The sequence below is a fragment of the Opisthocomus hoazin genome, chromosome 4, assembly GCF_030867145.1.
Source record: "Opisthocomus hoazin isolate bOpiHoa1 chromosome 4, bOpiHoa1.hap1, whole genome shotgun sequence".
Lineage (NCBI taxonomy): Eukaryota > Metazoa > Chordata > Aves > Opisthocomiformes > Opisthocomidae > Opisthocomus > Opisthocomus hoazin.
In genome coordinates, this window is record NC_134417.1 from 72,589,222 (window position 1) to 72,601,771 (window position 12,550).

The 12,550-nt window shown below is 42.9% G+C and overlaps 1 protein-coding gene across 1 annotated transcript in view; it reads left to right on the forward strand.

Moving 5' to 3' along the window:
• Nucleotides 1-12,550, forward strand: part of MALRD1 (MAM and LDL receptor class A domain containing 1) — a 285,631-nt gene that overhangs the window by 38,799 nt on the left and 234,282 nt on the right. Inside the window, exons 11-12 of the mRNA XM_009937935.2 lie at nt 6,970-7,079; nt 11,956-12,123. Of these exons, the coding sequence (XP_009936237.2) occupies nt 6,970-7,079; nt 11,956-12,123 (278 nt within the window). The remainder of the gene's footprint in view (nt 1-6,969; nt 7,080-11,955; nt 12,124-12,550) is intronic.

The window sequence follows — 12,550 nt, forward strand, 5'->3', positions numbered from 1 at the left end:
GGAGCTCCATCCAGGGGGTTGCCTAGAAGGAGTCAGACAGCCCCACGTATTACAACTGCCTCAACTAAGAAAAAAAGGAGGGTCATTGTCATAGGTGATTCCCTTCTGAGAGGAACAGAGGGCCCGATCTGCTGACTGGACCCATCCCACAGAGAAGTCTGCTGCCTCCCTGGGGCCCGAGTTAGGGATGTTGCTAAGAAACTCCTTGGTCTGGTGCAGCCTTCTGATTATTACCCCCTCTTGGTAATGCAGGTTGGCGGGGACGAGATAGCAGAGAGAAGTCCCAAGGCCATCAAAAGGGACTTCAGGGCACTGGGGCGACTGGTTGAGGGATCGGGGCGCAGGTGGTGTTTTCCTCCATCCCATCAGTGGCAGGGGACAGCACTGAAAGGGGCAGCAAAACTCACCTGGTTAACAGGTGGCTCAGGGACTGGTGCCATCAGTCAAATTTTGGCTTCTTTGATCATGGGGAGGTGTACACAGCACCGGGCCTGCTGGCGACAGGTGGAACTCAGCTATCTCAAAGGGGAAAAGGATTCTTGGCCACGAGCTGGCAGGGCTCATTGAGAGGGCTTTAAACTAGGTTCGAAGGGGGAAGGGGATATTGCCCAGCTCACTAGGGATGAGCCTAGGCTTGGTGTGCCAAGGCCAGGGTTGAGATTGACAGCCCAGCTCAAGTGTGTTTACACCAATGCACGTAGCATGGGCAATAAACAGGAGGAGCTGGAAGCCATTATACAGCAGGACGGCTACGACTTGGTCGCCATCACAGAAACGTGGTGGGACAACTCGCATGACTGGCATGCTGTCATGGATGGCTACAGACTCTTTAGGAAAGACAGGCCAACAAGGAGAGTTGTGGGAGTTGCTCTATATGTGAGGGAGCAAGTAGAATGCATTGAGCTTGGTCTGGGGGCAAATGAGGAACAAGTGGAAAGCTTGTGGGTTAGAATTAAGGGACAGGCTCATAAGGGTGACATTACGGTGGGTGTGTACTACAGGCCACCTGATCAGGAGGAGGAGGTTGATGAGGCCTTCTACAGGCAGCTGCAAGCAGCCTCACAGTCACAGGCCCTGGTTCTCATGGGGGACTTCAACCACCCAGACATCAGCTGGGAAGACCATACAGCTAGGCAGGTGCAATCCAGGAGGTTCCTACAGAGCATCGATGATAACTTTCTGTTGCAAGTGGTGGAGGAACCAACAAGGAAAGGCGCGCTGCTGGACCTTGTGTTAACAAACAAGGAGGGACTGGTAGAGGATGTGAAGGCCGGAGGTAGACTCGGCTGCAGTGACCATGAAATGGTTGAGTTCAGGATCCTGTGTGGAAGAAGCAGGGCAATAAGCAGGATCAAAACCTTGGACCTCAGGAGGGCTAACTTTGCCCTCTTCAAGGAGCTACTGGGAGGTATCCCGTGGGTCAGGGCTCTCGAAGGCAGGGGGGTCCATGAGTGCTGGTCGCTCTTTAAACATCAGTTCCTCCATGCTCAGGAGCAATGCATCCCCCTGAGAAAGAAATCGAGCAAAGGAGGCGGGAGACCTGCATGGTTAAACAAGGAGCTTCTAGCAGAGCTCAGGTGGAAGAGAAAGGTCCATGGAATGTGGAAAGAGGGGGACACCACTTGGGAAGAGTACAGAAACATGGTGAGAGCATGCAGGGATGCGACGAGGAAGGCCAAAGCCCACCTGGAATTGAAGCTGGCAAGGGATGTTAAAAACAACAAGAAGGGCTTCTTCAACTACAGCAGCAGCAAAAGGAAGGCTAGGGACAATGTGGAGCCACTGCTGAATGAGGCGAGCGTCCTGGTGATGGAGGATGCAGAGAAGGCAGAACTACTGAATGCCTTCTTTGCTTCAGTCTTCAGTGCTAAGGCTGGCCCTCAGGAATCCCAGGCCCCGGAGGTAAGAGAAGAAGCCTACAAAGAGGACGACTTTCCATTGGTCGAGGAGGACTGTGTGAGGGATTGCTTAAGCGATCTGGACGTCCACAAATCCATGGGCCCCGACGGAATGCACCCAAGAGTGCTCAGAGAGCTGGTGGATGTCATTGCTGAGCCACTCTCCATCATCTTTGAGAGGTCCTGGAGGACAGGAGAGGTGCCCGAGGACTGGAGAAAGGCCAATGTCACTCCAATCTTCAAAAAGGGCAAGAAGGAGGACCCAGGGAACTACAGGCCGGTCAGCCTCACCTCCATCCCGGGAAAGGTGATGGAGCAGCTTATCCTGGAGGCCATGATCAAGCAAGTGGAGGAAAAGAAGGTTATCAGGAGTAGTCAGCATGAATTCACTAAGGGGAAATCATGCCTGACCAATCTGATAGCTTTCTACGATGACATGACTGGCTGGGTAGACGAAGGGAGAGCCATGGATGTTGTCTACCTTGACTTCAACAAGGCTTTTGACACAGTCTCCCATGATATCCTCCTAGGGAAGCTGAGGAAGTGTGGGCTGGATGAGTGGTCGGTGAAGTGGATAGAGAACTGGCTGAATGGCAGGACTCAGAGGGTTGTCATCAGTGGCGCTGACTGTAGTTCGAGGCTGGTAACTAGTGGTGTCCCTCAAGGGTCAGTAATGGGCCCAGTCTAGTTTAACTTCTTTATCAACGACCTGGATGAAGAGTTAGAATGTACCCTCAGCAAGTTTGCTGATGACACCAAACTGGGAGGTGTGGTAGACACACCGTCAGGCTGTGCTGCCATTCAGCGTGACTTGGATAGGCTGGAAAGTTGGGCAGAGAGGAACCTGAAGAGGTTCAACAAAGGCAAATGCAGGGTCCTGCACCTGGGGAGGAATGACCCCATACATCAGGGCTTGGCGTGGACCTGCTGGAGAGCAGCTCTGTGGAGAGGGACCTGGGTGTCGTGGTGGACGACAGGTTAACCATGAGCCAGCAGTGTGCGCTGGCTGCCAAGAAGGCCAATGGGATCCTGGGGTGCATCAAGAAGAGTGTGGCCAGCAGGTCGAGGGAGGTTCTCCTTCCCCTCTACACTGCCCTAGTGAGGCCTCATCTGGAGTACTGTGTCCAGTTCTGGCTCCCCAGTTCAAGAAAGATGAAGAGCTACTGGAGAGAGTCCAGCGGAGGGCTACAAGGATGATGAGGGGACTGGAGCGTCTCTGCTATGAGGAGAGGCTGAGGGAGCTGGGCTTGTTCAGCCTGAAGAAGAGAAGGCTGCGAAGGGACAAAATAAATGCTTATAAATATCTGCAGGGTGGGTGTCAGGAGGATGGGGCCAAGCTGTTTTCAGTGGTGCCCAGTGACAGGACAAGGGGCAATGGGCACAAACTGAGGCACAGGAAGTTCCGTCTGAACATGAGGAAGAACCTCTTCCCTCTGAGGGTGACGGAGCACTGGAACAGTTTGCCCAGGGATATTGTGGAGTCTCCTTCTCTGGAGATATTCAAGACCCGCCTGGACATGGTCCTATGCAGCCTGCTGTAGGTGACCCTTCTTCGGCAGGAGAGTTGGACTAGATGACTCACAGAGGTCACTTCCAACCCCTACCATTCTGTGATTCTGTGTTTCTGTGATTTCTGCCCCTCTGCTCCGCTCTGGTGAGACCCCACCTGGAGTCCTGCATCCAGCTCTGGGCCCTCAGCACAGGAAAGACATGGACCTGTTGGAGTGGGTCCAGAGGAGGGCCAGAAAAATGATCCAAGGGCTGGAGCACCTCTTGTATGAGGGAAGGCTGAGGCAGTTGGGCTTGTTCAGCCTGGAGAAGAGAAGGCTCCAGGGAGACCTTAGAGCAGCCTTCCATTACCCAAAGGGAGCCTGCATGAAAGCTGGAAAGGGACTTTTCACAAGGGCATGTAGTGATGGGACAAGGGGTAATGGCTTTGAAGTAAAATAGGCTAGATGTAGATTAGATAAAAGAAAGAAATTCTTTACTGTGATGGTGGTGAGGCACTGGAACAGGTTGCACAGAGACGCTATGGAGGCTGCCTCCCTGGAATTGTTCAAGGCCAGGCTCGATGGGGCTTGGAGCAACCTGGTCTAGTGGATGGTGTCCCTTTCCATGGCAGGGAGGGTTGTAAACTAGATGATCTTTAAGGTCCCTTCCAACCCAAACCATTCTATGAATCCATGTATGTAACACAGATAATATGTCACCGAAATGTGTTTCAGGGATGATCTTTCTTCCTTGTGCTTTGGTTGCTCTGCCTTTGTAATGTTTATTTTCTGCTGGGGCAGTCAACGAGGTGTGAGGATTGATGTAGCTTTCAGTTTTTTGATGTATTGACCTTTGAACTGACATAGCTAACTTTGTTTATGCATATCATAAGCATCTTTCTATCCATTATTCACACAGAGGTCATTCTTAAAAATATCATTTGGACAAAATATCACTGTAGCTTTTTGTAGAGTGCAAGTAAATTAATTGGGTTAGTCTGGGAAAAATAGAGTGAGTGTAATATCCTTTGAACAGTTGTTCTTCCTGCAGCCCACATTTGCTATACAGTGTATTCAGCTGGAATAAATTTGTTCCAGTAGAATGCTGTTTTAAAGTGTTTTTCCAAAATGAAAAAGTTATTACAGGGTACTGTATCAAACTAAAACTGCATAGCATATTTTTCATTGTCAAATAATATTGCCAAATATTCTGTGACTTTAATTTCATTAAAATGTATCTATTACACCACTTCCAGTAGAGATTAGATTACTTTAAAATCTGGGTTACAGTCCAATACCCCTTTAAGTTAAATTTTTTTAATGATGTATCTTATCTCATAGCCAGACCTCCACACCTTTCTCCCATGTTCATGTTAAAGGAATGTGAAATATTAAGCATTCTACCTTGCACATTGAAAGATAGAGGAATTCCAGGGTTAAAATTCGCCCGAACAAAACCTAGTAGGGTGCGAGCATGTGTGTGCATGCTGTATAACAACTCTAATTGCACAGTTGTATGCCTTTTTTGCCATTGGTCCCCAAGTGATGAAGTGCGCCAAAGTTGTTATTCACTTTCTCAGCAGCTATTTAGTATTTCACTGTATTTCCTCTCTAGAGTGGCACTGGATCTGCATTATTGCATTGTCTGCAAGCATTACTGTGTCACAGCTTCCAAACTCTCACAGCTCCAGAGAACGGCACTGATATGCCTGCATCTTTCGCATGTGGGTTATTCTAGGTGCTGGTGAGATCTGAGGTGTAATGTAGTCATAATGAAGGCTGCTGGTAGAAACCTCTTCTCTGCAGCCTAAGCAACATGTTGAACTAGCCCACAAGGAACTATGTGCTGCTGCACTTAAGCTGCTTTGATACCTAAATCATTGCAATTTATGTTCATGTCTTTATATGCTGCTGCAGGTTGAAGCCTCAAGCAGATCTTGAGGTTACGATACAGCACCACTGTAGCCCAGTAATGATCCATTCACCATCTAAGTTAGTGCAGAGGTCTTTCTGAAATGGTTTTTTACCCATCTATCACTGTGCCTGCTACAGCCACATCACAGCTTTAGAAATAGTCTTCCAGAATTTGAGCAAGTTTTTGCCAATATTAAATCAAGGTCCTGCAGGTTGCAACAGTTGCTTGTGGTACCACAGGGTGTTCGTCTCTCTTCTCTCCTTGGGAAGGCAGGAGCAAATTTTAATTAATGAAGATCTTAACAAGGCTACTGTAGAGCTTTAGCTGCAAATTAAAAAAGGATCCTTTGAAGTACTCTTGCATTCCAATGAAGGGAGCTTCCCTCACTCTGTGGAGTGCAGCATGCCTGTTTGTACAAGGGGCTGTAACTGTCACCTCTTTGTACCAGCCTTGCTAAAGCGATGCGAGTATTCACATGGGGCTGGACTTAACCCTCCGCTTCATTATGTATCCATGGGAAATATATGGCTAAGGAGTATGACTGTGGCAGCACAATAGCTGATTTTCCAAGATGCACGCAATATGTGTAATATCAACGTGCAAACAAGACTGAGCCTTTAGTGTTGTGTTGCATAGACTTTCATGAAAAAGTCTCGGTATTCAGTAAAGGCAGCATGGATGGCATTCAAAATATGCTGCTTTAGAGCCCCTTGAAGATGTTTATCCTTCACTACCTTTGTCTGAAGCACATCTGCTGTAGTTCAAATCCAAAGGCAGTTCGTTTGCCAGAGTTCAGATTAGATCTTTAATTAAGCTTTCATCCCCACTAGCGCAGACAACAATGACAAGTCTGTGGACTCCATGAGAAAATATAGCTTGTTCCATTGGCTCCTGTGGTCTGCAACATTGTTAGCATGCTTAAAACTGGCTGGGCTGCACTGACAGAGAATACTGTACCCTAAAGGAAATTAATTTTTTCTCTAAATTCTGTTTGAAACGTTATTTAAGCCAATTAAATTGTGTCCTTTAGGGATCCCAGCTCAGATCTATGCTGTTTGATCTCCAGGGCGCTCTGTTTTTCAGCACCTGCAGTCCCTTTGCTCTCCCCAGCCTGTGTGGAGAGCAGAAGGGCACCATGCAAAGGAGTTATGAAGTGGCTGTAGTGTTTGGAGGATGGAGTTCTTCAGGTTTTTGCCTGAAGAGGCCAGATAAAAACAATACATCCAGTGAGTCTGCACAGTAAAGCCCTCGCAGAGCAGAATCTGATCACTCTTTGCAGTGCTCTGTATCGACTTCCTCAGGTTTAAGTGCTTGCAGGCACCATGACAGGGTGGCTTTAGCAATAGCTGCCCAAATGCCCTTTTATACCTTCACCCTCTTTCTTCATCTTTGGACTCAGGCATGTAAATTTTACTGTGAAGAAAAGAGGGAGGAGTGTTTAGCAATTCTATTTTGTCTTAGCCTACGCAGACACTGGTGGTCTCAGTCTGTTACAACACCCTCCTTGTTATCCACAGAGACTGAACTGACAGCAAAGTGGTTTCATTTGTTTACATTTTTGAATAAGTTTTATGTGCCTCATGGAGCACATAGTTAGCTCTCTGAGGCAGCTGTTTGCCATTGGGGCATGACGTATTTCCCGTGTTTCTTTGATTTTTGTTTACAGGAGCATTCATTTACTTCAGTGGATCACATCAGACAAGCACAAAGATATCCACATCTCATCTGGGGAGTCCTTTCCTTGTCAAGCTGTCTCCTGGGTTTGCCTGCTGTCAGGTAACATTTTGATATTAACTGTCCCCACCTTTGTAAGCCACTTCTCAGCTGATATGCAGATATGGTATTCTGCATGCTGTAAGTGTTGCTGCAGAAAAACTGGCTCCATTTCAATACCAGTGGAAGGAGTTACAGGCTAGTTCTTTGGGAGGAGGGAGATACAGCAAGCATATCTGATTATTATTCTTTCTAAAGCATCCACCAGGTGACTCAGATATGAGGCTATGCTTCGGGTTTTTGTATGCAGTGCTAAACATAGCACAACAACAATATCAGGGCCATATCAACACACAAAGCAAATGAGCAAAACCTGGCAAAGACTCCTGCTGTCGTCTGTAGGCAGGAAATACTCACACAGCCAACATCCCGTAACAGGAGACCTATGGTCTGAAGTGGATATATAGATTAACGATGTTGGTGTGACCAGAGAGCATTAGCTACCATGCTCCAGACACGTACTAAGTTTGAATTGATGGTTTGAGGAGTACTTGAGAGTCTACCTTGAAGTACTTTTTTGTCAAATGTCTTGTGGCTCTGTAATGGAATGCAAAAGCAACTAGCCAGGATGGTTGTTGATCTGAGAAATTAGAAATCTACATGGAAAAAATGAGTCAGGAAGGTAGAAAAATAGAAAAGTCTTATATGAAAAATGAAAATACAGTTTTATAAGTAGAATTTTGGAATTTTCAACAAAATATGTGATTTTAAAACAGAACTTGAAAAACTATATTAATATATATAATTATGTTCTTAAAGAACACAATAGAAGAAAACATATACTTTCGGCCACTGAATAAACTGAATAGATGCTGTACAGTTTTATAAATTTTTAAATTTTTTTCTTAGTTTTTTCTGTTTTCTGTTCTGTAACTTTTCAAAGCTTATGCCATCATGGGCAGAAGATAAGTTATGTAGTTATGGTGTTATGTTTTTCCTGCTACTGCTTATTGCCTTCTGATTTAAAAAGTCACAGAGAATGAAAAAATAGGGACAGCTTGCCAAAACAATTTTCATGTGTTCAGTGGCAAAAAGAGGCTTAAGAGACACACAACAAAATTTCACTTAAACTTTTTTCAAAAATAAAAATGTCAGAAAGCAATGTGTGGAGGAACTGCACTTAGAAGGCCCAACAAATAACAGAATTTTATTCCAGTAGGACCTAGGCTTCTTCATTTTTTTCTAGTGTAATGGACCTGAAACTAGTGTTGGATTAGATACAGTCTCAAGTGAAACAGATTTATCTGACTTGGACTGTGCACATCAGTGAGTTACCAGACCTCAGCTGAAGAGTTTCAACTTGCCTCTGAAACAATTTAAGAACAGCACCTTGCTGTCATTTACTGCATCCTCTCAGTTCTTAATCTTCACATGGCTTCTTAGTGTTATAAAGAATCAGAAATAAAATCGAATCAGAATGAAATCAAGCAAAATACTGCTGCAGGGAACACAGCAGGCCTCTCAGCATCCCATCGGAGCCCTGCATGTTGCACTACTCCTGGTATACCAAGAGCCTCTGTAAGCACAGGGCATTCATTCAGGCAGTTCCATACTTCTGTTGTAGACTTTGATACTGCGTAGATAAGCACCTTTCAAATTCAGATTAATTTATCTTGGAATCCTTTAAGGTGAACTGGGCACAACTGATATGCGAATCAATGAATCATTCTGGTTAGATCTATCACAGAGTTAGGTCTGCATCCAAAATAAATAGAAATGCAGCTGTAATGCACATACATTTCTCTAGTTTGAAATCAGAAAATAAACTATTTTTAATTTTGAGTATGCATGTATTGAATGTATTTAAAGTTCCCAGATTTTACAAAAACTAGGGGAAGTTCTTACCCAGCTATACCTGTCTGAAAAAAGTGTTTTTGAAGACTGGCAGCCTGGCTTTCTGCCACATTTTCCCTGCAGACTTTTATTTCTGGGAAAGAGCAAGGAATAGGAGTTGCTCATTAGGATGTGTATTGTTGTGTTATGCTCTCTGCTTATAAATGTGAGGTATTGCCCTCTGTTGGACATCCTACTGAGAGGATAAAAGGATCTACATAAAGAGACCTATGTTTATTAATAACTTTACAAGTTCTTTGGATTCAGTTGTTAAAAAAATAAGAAAGAAAATTAGAGTTGAAGGATAACTTTTGTATGGTGTCTTACTGGCTAATGGAAGCTTAGAAGTAACTTCTTTCTGCAGCTTCTTGTAGCTCAGTCTTTCTGTAGATGTCATCTAAGAAGCATCCTCAATTTGCTCAAGTTTTTGGAGGTGTAGAACCAAATATCTAGTCCTAGCTCTCTGTTTATGGCTTTTTAATGGACAGGCTAGTCACTGTAAAGTAGAACATGTAGACATAGAGAAGGAGAGTGATTTTATTTCTTATGTAATGAAAATACAAATTTGTTTAAAAAGCTGTTTTGTAAAGATAAACCTTACATCCAGATTGTTTAGGCTATAGTTCTTCAAACAGCTAATTTTGAAAAGTGTATACCTGCTGCTTTTTATTCCTTAACCATTCTGGTGGGGAAAAAAAGTTACATGTAAGTATTTCAATTCATTAATAACGCCTGAGATTATTTTATATAACACATGATTTTGATGAGTGGGGAAAAAAAAACACTACATGAAATTGAGAGACCAAGTTGACAAGCCATGAAGCCAGAAGATATTAAAAAATAACAGTGTGTTGTAACAATATTTCCACCAGTAACCACTGATCTACCTTGTACTACATAGCACAAGCAAAAAGAAACTCTTCCTTCATGCATAGCAGATGTTGTCTTTGGTGTGTTTGTCAATTTTTTGGATTAAATTCAGGGCCAGAAGTGAAAGGTAGTGAATCCACATGCATGATGATATCGAGATTATTAGTCAATGATTTGAATGTAAGGAGTTCTCAAATTCATCAATCCTGTTCTTCAACCTCTGTGGCATACTAAGGGTCTACAGATTTAGCAAAGACATTAGTACGATAATTTTTGAAGAAAAGAATCCTCTCAGAGTCTGGTTACTCTTAAACTACTATTTCTCTTGAAAGTAGTAAATAAATAAATGAATTTTATGAAAAAGATGTCTTGGGAGCAAAGAAGGAAGAGATTTGGAAGGGGATGTCGTTGGGGATATGGCTGGACATGCACCAGTGGAAGGAGGTGGTTCATGCTGGAGGATGCATGGCTCTGAGGGGACTGCAGCTGTGGGTGACCATGCTGGGTCAGGGACACCCCCGGGGGACTGTGGTTGTGGGTGACACGTGCTGGGGTGGGGACACACCAGAGGGACTGTGGCCTGTCAAAACTGTGAGCTGAAGCAGGGGAAGAGAGTGAGAAGCAGTGAGCAGAAGAGGAGAACTTGTAGGAGCACCAGAAAGAGCCCGCTGGTCTTGTGCCCAATCTCCTGCTCCACCTGTTGCCTCACCAAAGGAATGGAACCAGAATGAGTGTAACCTGCAACAAAAATTAGGGAAATTAAGACAAGGAAGGGGGCAGACTAAATGTTTGGTTTAAATTGGCCTGGGAAAGGGGCAGGAAAACTGTGTTTTCTTAAGTGTGTGTTTAAGTGTTTGTTTTCTTTTTTCTTGTAGTCCAACTAGTTAGAAGTTTGTGTTAATTCATAATATATTAAGCAAAAATTACACCACCACCGTAAGGCTGTTTTGCCTGTTACAGTCCCTAATGTAAAGTTTTTCCATGACCTGTAAAGCCTACTGTGTCATCTATCTTGCTCCAGTAAAAGATTTTAATTGTTTCATGTCTAACTGAAAGCTAACACATTCATCTGTGTTTGTCCTGAAGCTAAAAAAGGGTTTTCTTGTATTTGTTATGGTTTTGCAAAAAAATGTGTTTCGTTTGGCTGTTAGCCCAAAATGGTCTGTATTCTTTAACTCTGTTTAAAAGCTGATAGAAAGTAAAAAGATAAAAAGAAACTTTACTTTCTCTCTGTAGTGTGATAATCCAAGATTCACAGTGTAAGATTGTGTGAAGATGAGCAGAGAACTGTAGGAAGAGCTATTTTTACAGCTCTTGTTTTGTCTTCATGAAGATTCAAGTATTATTCAAGGCTTTTGCAGGGAAGTAAACCGTCTGCAGTGGAAGAACTTTTAGTCTTTCACTATGTGAAGAAGCACAAAGGAATCTGGGGAAATGAAAAAAAAGAAATTAGACTTCGAAAATCTTATTTCTTTCCTGCAGTTCTCAGCTGAATTTTTGTCTGGATAGTATTTAGAAAAAAATAAAAAAAAATTAAATGCATCAAGTTTACTCTGTATTGCAGTGGAGGCATAGTGAACTGGGATTCTCACTTTTCTGATATTTTCTGTTTGACAAGCAGTTTTTCGCAGCCTCATCCACCTACAGTTTTTTTCTTCCCATATATTTGTCATTCCACTTGCTTCAGGAGATCAATAGATTATTTTAAACATCTGTCTTCAGATAATTTTCATTTGTCTTGCTTGTGGAAACAGAAGATCATAAGGTTTCTTTCATATAAGCACCTCAACTTTTCCACTTCTGAGATTAACATACTTATGAAGCTGTCCTGTATTCAACATTCATGAAGAAAAATAATCTTTGAGAAGTTTCTAACTCCGTGCTAAGCTAAAAAGACTTAAGGGAGGTCATATCAGTTGGTCTTCCTCAGTTTATAAATACAAGTTAAAAGTAAGTTTTAATAATAAGCTTTACTTTTAATTACGGTTTTATCTTTGGACATAATACTACTCCTCAACATGCCATAGTTTCATATCTCTCTTTCTTTTATGCCAAGGCTGTGTTTAGATCTCTCATGTCTTTCTGTGTTATAATGCACATATATGAGTTAGTACTGAATTTATTGCAGATTGATGATAACAGTTTTCAAGTGTTTCATTAAAATTTTTTTCTACAGGTAAGATTTTGGTGCTGGTTATCTCAGTATTCCCAGCTTTCTGTCTTTAAGAGAACTGCTTTGGATAGAAGTTTGGAAAAATTGCGTGACATTTCAGGATTGCCTGAGATGCAGTGGACAAAAGTGAATATACCTGTAGAAAGTGCAGATGAGGATTTACCTTTTCAGGTAATTAGCACTTACAGTTACATTGCTTTTAAAAAGTAATATGGTCTTTAGAATTAATTTACTTTCCTAACGAAATATAAAAAGAGAACTTGTATTCTTTAAAGTTTATATAAAAAATAATTCTTTTCAGCTCTTTCAATAGATGTAGCAATTATAGAGCCTTACCATTGTTTCAGTATTGTATACATTAGAATTATTTTTGTGTAATAAAAATCAAATAGCAATAGCGCAGTAGCTTTTAAAAAATGAACTTGCTATAAAAGCTGCTGATCCAGGTGAGGGCCTAATTATATTGTCTAGAGGCAGGAGAAGTGCAGATACTTCAATCTGCTACATTGATCACAGAAACAATTAACAGTTATCGAGTTCAATTTTATTTTTACATGATCTTAGGCTGCTACACTTTAGTAAAACTTAGAAAGGAACT